Raw genomic sequence first — 16,042 nt, 5'->3', positions numbered from 1 at the left:
GATTGACATTATGAGCCATGACACCCCATTTCAGATCCAAGCCTCACCATCTAGGGACAGAGGCTCTCATGTCATTTCAAATCAAATACATTTTTATTTGTCACATGCGCTGAATACAACAGTTGTAGACCTTACCGTGAAATGCTTACTTACAAGCCCTTAACCAACAATGCAGTCCTATTGTTAAGACATGTAGCTCAATAAACACCAACAGTTTATGTACATATTATACATGAAATTGTATAATCATGTAAATTCTAAACATTGGTGAGAAAATAGAGTGATTTTTGAATCAGCCGTAGGGACCTTTACAATGTGTAGGCTAGCCCTGGTGCACAGAAGACTCTCCTTTAACAAAAAGCAAGCAACCACACAGTAAAAAATATCGTTTGAAATAAGGAAGTGATTTCAAAGCCGTCAGAGGAAATTGAAAAACGTTGCAATGAGAGCTCTGGTGTCCTGCGATCTAAACTATTGAGTGTAACTTTCTCTTGGAGTATATTTTTTTTTGCATTTTAACGGAATGAACAGTGGTGGAATGAAAAAGAGAGGAGTTCAAATGGGCTGAAGCAACTGCATTATTTACCTAGTTTATTTCAATCTACATACTTCAAGATGAATAGCAGCAATAAATTGTCTCAGTCAAGTGCCATAAGAGCAGAGGTAAAACGGCATGAATCCGTTCAGAACACAATCAACAAACTGTTTAAGCAGTTTGAGAGGGTTGGTGATCAGCAGCTCCGCTCTGGCCTGAAGGTTTACCTCCACAGTATTCAAGGTAAGCTCTCCTCTCATTACAACATGGGCAAGCTGTGTTTCACTTCAAATTAGAATATTCCATTTTCAATTGCTGTGACCTATACCATGGTGTTACTGAACTGAACTTGTCATATAGCATTCACACATGATTTATGCAGTTTTATGTTATAAATGCGTTTCTAGCTATTCTCTCTCTTGTTTTCGATTAGCCAATGTGAGGTCTTTTTTATCCCATCTACTATAGTACAGTTGCTTAGTGGTCCAGCTTGTTTGTCCCTTGTGAGTGTATTAGAAACAACAACTGACTTCAGATCATGATAAGATCAACCTCTTGTAGCTTCCTGTGTTTGACTGAGGTGGGGACTCTTTCTTCCACACATCCTCTCTATCAGTTCAGTGACAACACTTCTAACTAACCTGTCTCTGTGGTCATTGCCATGGCAGCAGGTTTGTTCAACCCAGAACTCTGGGCTTCTAGCCTACTTCCTGTCTGTCTGCCACTCTTCTTATTCTTCTGTTGCTCTCAAAGCCACTTCCTCTCAGACCAGGACAGTTTCTCAGCACCATAGTTTGCATGTGAATTATGTCACTTTCGTCACTTCCTTCATCCGCCCTCCCACAGTTGTTTAGTTATTTTCTTGACTTCACAGAGACTCAATGTATTACTCTCATCCTCATTCTCATTGTTAGTCTCTGTTTTTGTAATTTAATCTCATTCACTTGTTAAAGTAATTGGTTAACCATTGCTATGTGGATCATGAATGTATGATTTAATAAAGGAGAGCTATTCACTCTCCTGTTAGACTGATGAGACAAAAGTTACTCGAATAGTTGAGAGCCACTGGTGCTTTACTACTCTGTGTCTGCGTCCCAAATGGGACCATATTTTCTTCATACTGCACATTTTATTATTATTTAACTAGGCAAGTCAGTTAAGAACACATTCTTATTCACAATGACGGCCTACCCCAGCCATACCCAGACAGCCCTGGGACAATTGTGCACTGCCGTATTGGACTCCCAATCACAACCAGATGTGATACAGCCTGGAATCGAACCAAGAACTGTAGTGACACCTCTTGCACCGAGATGCATTGCCTTAGACTGCTGCACCACTCTGGAGCATTTGTCCCTTCTTGTCACGTTCGTCATAAGAGTGAGACCAAGGTGCAGCGTGGTATGCGTACATTCTCTTTAAATGAATGAACACTTAACAAAACCAACAGACAAAACGCTATACAAATAGTGCAGACATGCAACTAAACATAGACAAGATCCCACAAACACAAAAGGGAAATGGCTGCCTAAATATGATCCCCAATCAGAGACAACAATAAACAGCTGCCTCTAATTGGGAACCATATCAGGCCACCATGGACATACAAATTCACCTAGATAACCCACCCAAGTCACCATCACGCCCCAACCAACACAGAGAAAAACAGCTTACTATGTTCAGGGCGTGACACTTCTAGTATTTCTATTTCTTTCTATGGCCCTTCCACAACCACTCCCCCACCCATCCCCAACCAAAGGTGTCACCCCCTCAAAATGCTGTAAATATTTACACAAATAAGATAAGACCTGGAGGAAAAAATAAAATGTGAAGGGCTATGGTCGAAAGTAGTGCAAATGTACAGGAAATAGGGTGCCATTTGGGACACAGACTATGTGTTGACACGTTTTGAGTAGATTTGTATGATCTGCCAGACCTCTGCATGGCCTTAGAGATATATGCCTAATATACATTCAAACATTTATTTTACATATAGTGCCTTCAGAAAGTATTCACACCCCTTGACTTTTTCCACATTTTGTTGTGTTACAGCCTGAAATAAAAATGTATTAAATTGAGATGTTGTGTCTCTGGCCTACACACAATACCCCATAATGTCAAAGTAGAATTATGTTTGTTGAATTTTTTACAAAGTAAATAAAAAAAACTGAAATGTCTTGAGTCAATAAGTATTCAACTCCCTTGTTATGGCAAGCCTAAATAAATTCAGGATTTAAAATGTGCTTAATAAGTCACATAATAAGTTGCATGGACTCACTCTGTGTGCAATAATAGTGTTTAATAACATGATTTAGAATTACAACTTCATCTCTGTACCTCACACATACAATTATCTGTAAGGTCGTTCAGTCGAGCAGTGAATCTCAAACACCAATTCAACCACAAAGACCAGGGAGGTTTTCCAATGCCTCGCAAAGAAGGGCACATATTGGTATATGGGTAAAAAAAAAAGCAGACATTGAATATCCCTTTGAGGATGGTGAAGTTGTTTACACTTTGGATGGTGTATCAACACACCCAGTCACTACAAAGACATAGGTGTCCTTCCTAGCTCAGTTGCCGGAGAGGAAGGAAATCGCTCAGGGATTTCACCATGAGGCCAATGGTGACTTTATAACAGTTACAAAGTTTAATGGTTGTGATAGGAGAAAACTGAGGATGGATCAGCAACATTGTAGTTACTCCACAATACAAATCTAAATGACAGAGTGAAAAAAAGGAAGCCTGTACAGAATAAAAATATTCCAAAACATGCCTCCTGTTTGCAATAAGGAACTAAAGTAAAACTGGAAAAGAAATGTGGTAAAGAAATTAACTTCATGTCCTGAATACAGAGTGTTACGTTTGGAGCAAATCAAACACAACACAACACTGAGTACCACTCTTCATATTTTCAAGCTTGGAATTGGCTGCATCATGTTAGGGCTATGCTTGTCATCTGCAAGGAGTTTTTTTGTTGACAAAAATAAACGGAATAGAGCTAAGAACAGGCAAAGTCCTAGAGGAAATCCTGGTTCAATCTGCTTTCCAACAGACACTGGGAGACAAATTCACCTTTCAGCAGGACAATAACCTAAAACACAAGGCCAAATATACACCGGAGTTGCTTACTAGGACGACATTGAATGTTCCTGAGTGGCTTAGATACAATGTTGACTTAAATCGGCTTGAAAATCTATGGAAATACTTGAAAATGTCTGTCTAGCAATGGCAGTGATCAACAACCAAGTTGACAGAGCTTGAAGAATTATTTAAAGAATAATGTGCAAATCCAGGTGTGCAAAGCTTTTATAGATTTACCCAGAAAGACTCATAGCTGTAATCGCTGCCAAAGGTGATTATCATCTATTGACTCAGGGGTGTGATTACTTCTGTAAATTAGATATTTCTGTATTTCATTTTCAATACATTTGCAAAAATGTCAAAAAACATGTTTTCACTTCATCATTATGGGGAATTGTGTGTAGATGGGTGAGATTTTTTTTTATTTAATCCATTTTGAATTCAGGCAGTAACACAACAAAATGTGAAATGAGTCAAAGGATATACTTTCTGAAGGCTCTGTAATTCAAAAGTTTAATAGCAGCCATGATCAAAGAATGTCCATCTCAGATGGATACCATTTGGGATGTTTACATAGTGTGGAGTACACTGGTGGAAAGAGGGGCGTTTCTGTTAGGAATGGAATGCTAGTGAGTCGAAAGAGTGGGGAGAAGAAGTGATGCTCCAGAGTGCAGAATGAAGCCATTTGAATTGGGATCTGTCACATACATCAGCTCTGTTCACTGCAGCATGCCAAGAGAGTGGGAGGGTGGGAGATATCTGTAGAGAAAACTAATTAAAGAGGACCAGGGGTGGTTCACAGCAAAGATGAAATAATATGAACAATCACAGCCTGAACACTGCCCTCTGTCAGTGTCCATCTGACTCGCTCTCTCTCTCTCTGTCTCTCTCTCTCTCTTTCTTTCTCTGTCTCTCTCTCTCTCTCTCCCTATCTCTCTCACTCTCTCTCTTTCTTTCTATGTGTGTGTGTGCACGTGTGTGAGAGACAGAGAGAGCGAGAGAGAAAAGAGAGAGAGGGAGCGCACACATCTCTGATATTTCTTGCCTTGGGCAACTGGATTCTTCCATCTCAAATCTGTGGGCGTCTATATCAGATTCATTAGATTAATCAAGAAACAGAACAGAAATATTCATAAATCTCTTGCACGTGAGTAATTCAACACAAAAAAATAGGATTTTATATGGACACATGGCAGTTGTTCCTGTTTTAGATGTTCTGCAGGATGTTTACACATAAATTGACCTGCTCTCCAAAAATAACATGTTGCATTAGTCGCATTAATTCACTTCCTCTGTGTTTGAGACTGTAGTCATGTTGTTTCTTGGTTGCGTTTCCCCCCTGTAGCTGAAACGCTGTCAGAATATTTTCTATTCCATGTGGTCTGAGATGTCTAGAGATGTCATGAGACTGAGATGTCTAGTGTATGTGAAGATTCTAAACATATACAACCCTCACAAAACTGTTCGTAGACAACAGGTTTTTACAAAGGAAACCCATAAAATGTGTGTAGAAAAAATATGAAATGTGTTACTTTTCAGCCCTTTTTCCAGCTCACACTCTCAAACACATAGATCCCCTGAACGGAGCTCACACTCCAGCCCTTTTTCCAGCTCACACTCTCAAACACATAGATCCCCTGAACGGAGCTCACGCTCCAGATCCCAATCACCTGAATTCTGATCACCTGTTCACATACCTGTATGTTATTTACACACACAATTTAGTTCATTTCTTTGCACGCTGTCATTGTGAGGTATTGTTTGTTTTTGTACACATTCTATTCAGAGCACTGTTTATTTCCATATTAGTCCTCCTGTGTATCATAGATTTTGGCCGTCCTCACTATCAGCGCCTTTTTGACTATTCCCTGCCTGTACTTTTGCCTATCGGATTTCCTGTCATCAACATCTTGCCTGATCTCCCGGACTACGGTACTAGCCTTTTCCCTGCCTGTACTGTTGCCTATTTGGATGCCCAGTGTATGACCTTCTGCCTGCCCCTGGACCCAGCTACCTGCCTCCTCCTGTGGTCCTTTACAAATAAACACCTGCTGCGCCTTGCAATTGAAACCAGCTCTCTGTCTCCCATTGTATTCATTACAAATACATGGGTTCATTATGACATAATATGGTTTACAGATTTAATAGTCCTTTCCTCTACACCTCATCACCTCCCTCTTTACAACAAGGAGAGAGCGTGAGAGCAAGAGCGAGAGAGAGGGTGATGAGGGGGGGAGGAGCAAGGAAGAGCTGGGACAGTGCGCAGTCTGCAGGCTGAGAGGCAGAGAGGTAAAAAGAGAGAGGGGGGGTGGGGAAGAAGAGAAACAGGGTTTTCCTTCTCTGTTTGGTTTGGCACTCACACAAGAAGGGGATCTAGAGGAGGGCTTGAGAAGATTCTCTCTCCGTATCCATACTCTCAGGTACCAGCTGTGCGACTGGGTTTTGTACTCATGTCGTACCTGTTGTCTGTATAGCACAAACATTCAGAGCCAAAGATGTTCAGTGTTCATTGCAGAGGCTTGGCTCAGCCTCACAGACCGGTGGCTCTATTGACATGCACAATGCCTGACACGATTGAAGGACACAGGAACTGACGGAAAGAGGCGTGATGGTGGCCGGGCGCTGTGACTCGGTCATGCATCTCCAGATCTCTGCCTGCGATTGGATCCTAGTGGCTTTTTCATCCTGATCCACATCAAACCTAATCACTGTCCCGTCTGTCTCTCACTCAGACCTTTCTCTGAGTAGAGGTTGCTGTCAGAACACATGGCTGAAGAGGATTACCCATAGTCTGAACTGCACTCTGTGAGGATATTTTCTGATACCGTACAAAGGTTTTTTTTCCAACATGGGAGTATTGAATCCTTCAGTATCCTTCAGATTTTCCTGACACTCTTGATCGACAGTTTCAGTGAAATGGGATTTTTTTCCTTCTGATTTGCGTTTTGCATAGAATATGGGACAGGAAGTTGACAGGAAGTAGAACACTATTTGAGATGGGGGAGCGGCAACACAACACAAATAAAATCAAGTTAATAATTGAAACCATATTATACAGTTTGATTTATATACTCACTTTAATCCAGATGTTTTTACTGCAGGATATTTTAACACAACTGGAACGCTACTGAATGGATTTCAGTCTCTTTTGATATTTGTGGCAGAAGATGGTATTTTTGTACATTGCAACAAAATGAATGGAAGTTTAATTGAAACACTGATAATGGAACTGGAATCCTAAATCTAAAAGCAATGAAGAGGGAGAAGAGGGGAGTGAAGTAAAGGAATAAATACATTTTAGCAGTTTTGTTCTAATCCCTTGAGGAGATACTTCAGCTCTCTCTCTCTCTCTCTCACTTGTTCTCTCTTCAGCTCTCTCTCCCTCTCTCTCTCTCTCTTCAGCTCCCTCTCTCTCTCTCTCTCTTCAGCTCCCTCTCTCTCTCTCTCTCTCTTCAGCTCCCTCTCCCCCTCTCTCTCTCTCTCTCTCTCTCTCTCTTCAGGTACTCTCTCTCTCTCTCTTCAGCTCCCTCTCTCTCTCTCTCTCTCTCTCTCTCTCTCTCTCTCTCTCTCTCTCTCTTCAGCTCCCTCTCTCTCTCTCTCTCTACAGCTCCCTCGCTCTCTCCCCTCTCTCTCTCTTCAGCTCTCTCCCTCTCTCTTCAGCTCCCTCACTCTCTCCCCTCTCTCTCTCTCTCTCTCTCTCTCTCTCTCTCTCTCTCTCTCCCTCTCTCTTCAGCTCCCTTTCTCTCTCTCTCTCTTCAGCTCCCTTTCTCTCTCTCTCTCTCTCCCTCTCTCTCTCTCTATCTCTCTTCAGCTCCCTCTCTCTCTCTTCAGCTCCCTCTTTCTCTCTTCAGCTCCCTCTCTCCCTCTCTCTCTCTCTCTTCAGCTCCCCCTCTCTCTCTCTTCAGCTCTCTCTCTCTCTCTCTCTCTTCAGCTCCTCTCCCTCTCTCTCTCTCTCTCTCTCTTCTGCTCCTCCCCCTCTCTCTCTTCAGCTCCTCTCCCTCTCTGTCTCTCTCTCTTCATCTCTCTCTCTCTTCAGCTCCTCTCCTCTCCTCTCCCTCTCTCTCTCTCTCTCTCTCTCTCTCTCTCTCTCTCTCTCTCTCTCTCTCTCTCTCTCTCTCTCTCTCTCTCTCTCTCTTCAGCTCTCTCTCCCTCTCTCTCTCTCTCTTCAGCTCCTCTCCCTCTCTCTCTCTCTTCAGCTCCCCCTCTCTCTCTCTCTCTTCAGCTCCCTCTCTCTCTCTCTTCAGCTCCCTCTCTCTCTCTCTTCAGCTCTCTTCCTCTCTCTCTTCAGCTCCCTCTCTCCCTCTCTCTCCCTCTCTCTCTCTCTCTCTCTCTCTCTCTCTCTCTCTCTCTCTCTCTCTCTCTCTCTCTCTCTCTCTCTCTCTCTCTCTTCAGCTCCCTCTCTCTCTCTCTCTCTCCCTCTCTCTTCAGCTCCCCCCTCTCTCTCTCTCTCTCTCTCTCTCTCGCTCTCTCTCTCTCTCTCTTCAGCTCTCTAACTCTCTCTCTCTCTTAAGCTCCCTCTCTCCCTCTCTCTTCAGCTCCCTCTCTCTCTCTCTCTCTCTCTCTCTCTCTCTCTCTCTCTCTCTCTCTCTCTCTCTCTCTCTCTCTCTCTCTTCAGGTCTCTCTCTCTTCAGCTCTCTCTCTCTTCAGCTCCCTCTCTCTCTCTCTTCAGCTCCCCCTCTCTCTCTCTCTTCAGCTCTCTCTCTCTCTCTCTCTTCAGCTCCCTCTCTCTCTCTCACCTGTTCTCTAAGTTTGCTCCCACCTGCTGTCATATTCTTTTGAGGATTACGATTTCAAAGCTTGTCAGTCATCCATCCATCCAGTGTCAGCTCTTTCTGAATGTATCTGTCTACGGTGTGTCTACTGGAGCCTGATCACATGAGCCGAGCTGACACACTGCAACAGGGCACCACCTACCTCATCTCCCTCACCCTGGTTGAGGCTGTGGAAGTGCATGGAGGGGAGCAGGCCAGGTCAATCACCCAGGGGAGAGAGCCTGGGGATGGGGATGGGTCAGAGAAGGGACAGACCCTCAGTACACAGGAGAACCAGGAAGATGTTTCTGTCCTGGAGGGTGGGAAAGGTAGTGAACTCAAACTAGAGGAGAGGAAATCACCCTTGAGAGACAAGGCACCTTGTGTGCAGATGTTCTTCCCAAAGAAAGTGGCAAATTATAAGACGGTGACAATGTCATTATCTCCTCCACTGTTGACAATGTGAAGACTGAAATGTTACTGTGTGGAGAAGTATGCAGCAGGGGAGAAAGAGGACAACCAAACAACAACAGTCACCTCAAAAGTAATAACATGCAGCACAACTACACCACAGAGCTGGACACCTGTGGTGGTAGCAGTCGACCCCAACCACACCCCGACCAGGAGCAATATCCCTGTAATATCCCCCCACGCCTGGTCAGGGTCCGGAATCCCTGCTGAATACACACATCCTGTTGGCCAGCCCGGTGACCAGCCGCCGGGAGCCAAGGGATGTCAAGGAGGCCAAGTGAAGCCCCACACCAGCCCAGACCCTGGACTGCAGAGACAGCAGAATCCCAACCTGTTCCCCTGGTTCCAGTCGGGCCTCCTGGGCTGAGAGTGGTGAGGGTCGGGCCAGATCTTAGGGTCAGGGAGGTAGGGATGAAACTGGGGACAGAGCAGGGAAGAGAGAAAGAGTGACTGATGAAGCTGGGGACGGAGCAGGGAGGAGAGAAAGAGTGACTGATGAAGCTGGGGATGGAGCAGGGAAGAGAGAAAGAGTGACTGATGAAGCTGGGGACAGAGTAGGGAAGGGAGAAAGAGTGACTGATGAAGCTGGGGACAGAGCAGGGAAGGGAGAAAGAGTGACTGATGAAGCTGGGGACAGAGCAGGGAAGGGAGAAAGAGGGACTGATGAAGCTGGGGACAGAGCAGGGAAGGGAGAAAGAGTGACTGATGAAGCTGGGGACAGAGCAGGGAAGAGAGAAAGAGTGACTGATGAAGCTGGGGACAGAGCAGGGAAGGGAGAAAGAGTGACTGATGAAGCTGGGGACAGAGCAGGGAAGGGAGAAAGAGTGACTGATGAAGCTGGGGATAGAGCAGGGAAGAGAGAAAGAGTGACTGATGAAGCTGGGGACAGAGCAGGGAAGGGAGAAAGAGTGACTGATGAAGCTGGGGACAGAGCAGGGAAGGGAGAAAGAGTGACTGATGAAGCTGGGGACAGAGCAGGGAAGAGAGAAAGAGTGACTGATGAAGCTGGGGACAGAGCAGGGAAGGGAGAAAGAGTGACGGATGAAGCTGGGGACAGAGCAGGGAAGGGAGAAAGAGTGACTGATGAAGCTGGGGACAGAGCAGGGAAGAGAGAAAGAGTGACTGATGAAGCTGGGGTTAGAGCAGGGAAGGGAGAAAGAGTGACTGATGAAGCTGGTACACAGTAGGCGACCCCTGTATGGAGAGTGAAGATAAATTCTGCTTCTCTACTTGGTCCTGTCACCCTGGTCCCCAAGCCCCCATGCAGAGGCAACAGCTGTACCTTGGATAACACTGACCCTTAAAGCCAGGCAGAGGACTTCTGTGTGGGCAGAGAGAACATCCAGATACAGCCTGGTCTCCACAATCAGCAGGGACAAAAGGGCTCTGCTCAAGATCGTAAGATTCTCAAGTTCAACAGTGGGATCTTTACCAGTCGCTGTCTCAGCTACCACTTCCTCTAACACAGCAACACATCCCCCTGTCTGAAATATACACAGACAGTCCAGTGAGGAGGAAGGTACAGTACAACACACACACACACACACATGCACGGAAAGAAACACACACACACACACACACACACATACATATGCACACACGCACGGAAACACACACACGTAAACACACACATACATATGCACACACGCACGGAAACACACACATACATATGCACACACGCACGGAAACACACACATACATATGCACACACGCACGGAAACACACACATACATATGCACACACGCACGGAAACACACACATACATATGCACACACGCACGTAAACTCACACATACATATGCACACACGCACGGAAACACACACATACATATGCACACACGCACGGAAACACACACATACATATGCACACACGCACGGAAACACACACATACATATGCACACACGCACGGAAACACACACATACATATGCACACACGCACGGAAACACACACATACATATGCACACACGCACGGAAACACACACATACATATGCACACACGCACGGAAACACACACATACATATGCACACACGCACGGAAACACACACATACATATGCACACACGCACGGAAACACACACATACATATGCACACACGCACGGAAACACACACATACATATGCACACACGCACGGAAACACACACATACATATGCACACACGCACGGAAACACACACATACATATGCACACACGCACGGAAACACACACATACATATGCACACACGCACGGAAACACACACATACATATGCACACACGCACGGAAACACACACATACATATGCACACACGCACGGAAACACACACATACATATGCACACACGCACGGAAACACACACATACATATGCACACACGCACGGAAACACACACATACATATGCACACACGCACGGAAACACACACATACATATGCACACACGCACGGAAACACACACAACCTCACTTCTTATACTGCTCTGGGTTGAAATAGGTTACTTAAAGATATAGACCCACTGTCTGTTTGCAGTTTTCTCAGTCACCATGTAACAAAAAAGTCAAGAAGAAATCAAACGAGCATTCATTTTATTCTAGTCTAGTCTAGTATTTAATCCATATGTAGAGGAATTCATTTGAAATGGAGGGAAAGAATGAAACATTCTGAGAGCCTCACATACATTTGATATATGTTGTAACTTTAATGTGTTACAGAGTTAATGTTTAAGTTAATTCATTGAGCTGTATCTAAAGATATTTCTTTAGTTATTTACATATGTAATTGTATTGGTTAGTATTGAATTACGCTTTTGACTGCAAGTTCCAGAATGCCTTGCGAAAGGAGGTAGAGAGTGAACGCGCTAGTTAAGGGCAATTAACAGGTGATTATTTGGCTCCTTTGCGCTAGCATCTTATTTGCATTGCTCTGTAGAATCTAAAGTTGTTAAATGTAACGTGATCAAGAATTATTACTAAAAGAAGCTTTCATATCAAACCCGACGTCCCGAGTCATTACTTTGAAGATAGTTATTCTATATTTTGGTGCCGAAACCCGGGATATGAGCTGCGACGAAGAAGCGGCTGAAATGGCTGAGGAGGAACGTCGGCATGAAACCGAAAGAATGAGACGAAAGCGGGGTACCATTCGAGGTGCCACAACAAGGATTTTGAATCAGATTGACGTGGAAATAACCCAGTCAAATCCGGATACCGATCACTTGAGTACATTGTTGGAATTGCTGTTAGCTAAGGAGAACAGTTTGTTTGAACTTGATCGTGGAATTGAACAGTTAACGCCATTGGACGGATTGGAGGCAGAGATTGCATGCACGGAGGATTACAAAGAGCGCGTTATCATGCTGAAGAGCCGTGCACAATGAGTGATAAAGAAAAACCAGGATCTCAATCCACTAGCAGCACGGGTGAGTGACGCTAACTCCAACAGATCACAGAGACAATCAGTAAGGCTACCAAAGTTGATTATTGAGAAATTCTATGGAGATGTCAGTATGTGGCAGGAGTTTTGGAGCCAGTATGAGACTGCTATTCACAACAATGATTCTCTGTGTAATAAAGAGAAGTTTACCTATCTGAAAACATATCTCACTGGACCAGCTGCAAAGGCAGTAGCAGGACTGATGTTAACAGACAGTAACTATGACGATGCAATCGCTCTACTCAAGAGCAGATTTGGAAGGAAAGATCTTGTGATTAGTGCTCATATGTCAAAGCTGATGAATCTCACCCCTGTGAAGAAATCCTCTGATCTAAATGCATTGAGGCAGCTATATGATGAATGTGAAATTCAGATTAGGAGCCTGGAATCACTGGGTGTAGTGTCAAACCTATGGAAGCCTACTATGCCCAATCTTACTGCAGATGATTCCAGAGGACATAGCTCTTGACTATAGTCGTCAGAGGGGAGTAGATGATGAATGGAAAGTGTCTGAGATTGTCAGTTTCCTACAGAAGGAGGTTCAGAGCAGGGAGAGAGCGCTACAAATGACAAGATCATGCAACCAACAGAAAGAGAGCAAACCATGGAACAAGTCATGCTTCTCCAATGAAATGAAAACAAAAAGACCCAACATGCCCTCTGCTGCAGCACTGCATACAGCCAGCCAGAAGGAACAAAACTGTCTATTCTGTGACAGTGCAGACCACAAATCAGAAAACTGCCCTGACCACAATATTGCTACACGCAAAGAGAAACTAAAGAAAATGGGAAGATGCTTTGTATGTTTAGGACAGAGACACATAGCAAAATTCTGTAAAGTCAAAGATGTGTCATGTGCAACATGTGGAAGCAGACATCACATTGCTGTGTGTACCGGTAAGAGGAGTGAGGTGCAACCCCCTACTGTTTTTGTAGATGCTGTTGTTTCCTCAGTTATTCCCCATTCAGTGAAGATGAAACCAGATGGACAGAACACTGTGTTGCTACAAACGGCAAAGGCATGGGTAGAAGGCCCATCAGGCAGGAAGATAGCTCGTTGCTTACTAGATGGAGGCAGTCAGAGAAGCTTCATACATGAAAACCTTGTGAAGGGCTTGAAGCTACCAGTAATCAGACAAGAGGCACTCACTCTTCACACGTTTGGCTCCTCTGCCCCAGCAACGTCCCAATGCAACACAGTGAAAGTCATCTTGGAGAATGTCTGGGACAAACAGCAGAGAATAGAGATAGAGGCAATTGAAACCCCACAAGTGTGCACAGCTGTGATGAAGATTCCTGGTGAACAGATTCGACATGAGCTCAATAGAAAGGGACTGCAGCTCGCAGACTCTCCAGGAGATGACAATGATCCTGAACTCTCTGTCCTGATAGGAGCAGACTACTACTGGCAGATAGTATCAGGCAGAGTGGAGCGACTGACGGAGACGCTGGTTGCTTTAGAGAGCACCTTTGGATGGTCGGTGCAGGGACCCGTGTTCATGTCAAGTGTCGCCGAGGCAACTTGCATGTTCATCCCACTTGATGAAGACACACTAGTATCCAAACAACTGCATGCATTCTGGGAGCTTGAGTCTCTGGGTATTATAAGCGAGAAAACACAGAACCCAGAGGAAACCGAGGCTCTACAGAGGTTCGAGGAAACAACCACCTTCAAAGATGGTCGATACCACGTGGAGTTGCCATGGAAACGAGAAATTCCAGAACTCAAAGACAACTATAGAATCGCCAAGAAACGGTTTGAGTGTCTGAAGAAAAGACTGAAGAAGGATGTGACGTTGTACAGCAGATACAATGAAGTAGTAGAGGACTACTTACAACAGGATATGGCAGAGGACGTGCCCAAGGACAACGCATCAAGTGCAGACAACGTAAAATACTACTTACCTCACCATGCAGTACTCCGAGAAGATAAGGTGACAACAAAACTGAGAGTGGTGTTTGATGCCTCGTCCCATGAAGATGGCTGTCCATCCCTCAATGACTGTCTACTCACAGGACCGAACCTGAATCCGAATCTGCTCAGAGTTCTGATAAAGTTCAGACTACATGAGATCGCATTCATGGCAGACATCAAGAAAGCTTTCCTGCAGATATCCCTAGCAGAGAGAGACAGAGACGCCGTGAGATTTCTATGGCTCACAGGCCCACCAAGGGGAGAAAATGAAGAGGAGCTGCGTGTGCTGAGGATGAAAAGAGTGGTATTTGGAGCTTCCCCAAGTCCATTTCTGCTGGCAGCTACAATCAGGAAGCACCTGAAACAATATGAAACAGAACAACCAGAAGTTGTAGAGATACTGAGAGAGTCACTCTATGTAGATGATTTCATTGCAAGTTCACGCAATGTTGAAGAGGCTTACCTTGTGACAACAACTGCAAAGCGAATGCTGTCGATTGCAGGCATGGACCTCTGCAAGTGGATGACCAACTCTCCTGAATTGAAAACAAAATGGGAGGAGAGTACGACAACTGACCACCCGTTGACGCTAGAAACACAAGGATTAGTGCTGAAGGTTTTAGGTTTAGTATGGAGACCGGAAACGGTTGACTTTGTGTTTGATCTCAGGCCGCTACTGAGCATTCTAAAGCAACAGGAAAACACAAAGAGAAGTGTTCTACAGTCGTCTGCACGTATCTTCGACCCTCTTGGTTTCCTGACATCCTTCACCATCAGGATCAAGTGCATGTTCCAGGAAATGTGGGAGAGGGGACTCAGCTGGGACGAAGAATTACCACCTGATCTGACACGAGAATGGCAACAGTGGTGTTCAGAACTACCCCAGTTACACCAGCTCACCATACCAAGGTGGTACAGAACAGACATGCGGCCACAGAATAGCCACACTCTGAAACTACACGTGTTCTGTGATGCAAGTGAAAGGGCTTACAGTGCAGTAGCTTACTTGCAAGGTGAATCACAAGACAGGGAAACAACAAGTCTAGTCGCATCCAAGTCCAGGGTAGCCCCACTCAAGAAAATGACGCTGCCACGCCTGGAGCTCATGGGAGCTGTGATTGGAGCGAGACTCGCAAACAACTTGATGACCACACTGAAATTGGAAGAAAAACAGATCCAAATGTGGACAGACTCGATGATCGTGCTGCATTGGATTTGCAGCTCAGCTCAGAAATGGAAACAGTTTGTTGCGAACAGAGTGACGGAGATCCAGTCCTTGACCAATCCAGAGTCATGGTCACATATTGAAGGGAAAACTAATCCAGCTGACCTCCCTACAAGAGGACAAACTGTTCGAAACTTGACACAGAGCGAGCTATGGTGGAATGGACCCAGAATTCTGATATCACCCAATCAGTCCGAAGAGACTGATGATAACAAGGTTCCGGAAGAGGTGAATATAGAACTCAAGTCCAGCTGCCAGGTTACTGTACAACTAGCAGCAAACTGCACAGACATTACTGAACCTGTGTTGGAGCTTGAAAGGTACAGCAAACTGAAAAGAGTGTTCAGAGTCACCGCCTGGATAAAGAGATTCATAGCCAATGCTCGTACAACCATAAAGATACAAGGTGAACTGACTGCTGACGAACTGTTCGATGCAGAAAAGTACTGGATTAAGGTAACACAACAACAGAGTTTTGGACAGGAGATCAAACTACTGAAGGCAGGAAAAAGCCTAAACAATGACTGTAAAATCAGAGAACTGAAACCGTTCCTGGACGAACACGAACTACTCAGTGTAGGAGGAAGACTGCAACAGTCCAGCTTCACATTCAGAGAGCAGCACCCATGGGTTCTGCCCAACAAGTACAGATACTC

General features: G+C 44.8%; 1 protein-coding gene and 1 pseudogene across 1 annotated transcript in view; both read left to right on the top strand.

The window, feature by feature from the left end:
• The first annotated feature begins 426 nt into the window (after window positions 1-426).
• Window positions 427-16,042, top strand: part of LOC129829724 (arf-GAP with GTPase, ANK repeat and PH domain-containing protein 2-like) — a 47,121-nt gene continuing 31,505 nt past the window's right edge. The window contains exon 1 of the mRNA XM_055891602.1: window positions 427-778. Coding sequence (XP_055747577.1) covers window positions 616-778 — 163 coding nt within the window. The 5' untranslated portion in view covers window positions 427-615. The remainder of the gene's footprint in view (window positions 779-16,042) is intronic.
• LOC129829725 (fibroin heavy chain-like) lies at window positions 8,110-10,365 on the top strand (annotated as a pseudogene).

This window comes from Salvelinus fontinalis, chromosome 31 (assembly GCF_029448725.1).
Source record: "Salvelinus fontinalis isolate EN_2023a chromosome 31, ASM2944872v1, whole genome shotgun sequence".
Taxonomy (NCBI): Eukaryota; Metazoa; Chordata; class Actinopteri; order Salmoniformes; family Salmonidae; genus Salvelinus; species Salvelinus fontinalis.
This window is presented reverse-complemented; position numbering and strand designations above follow the sequence as displayed.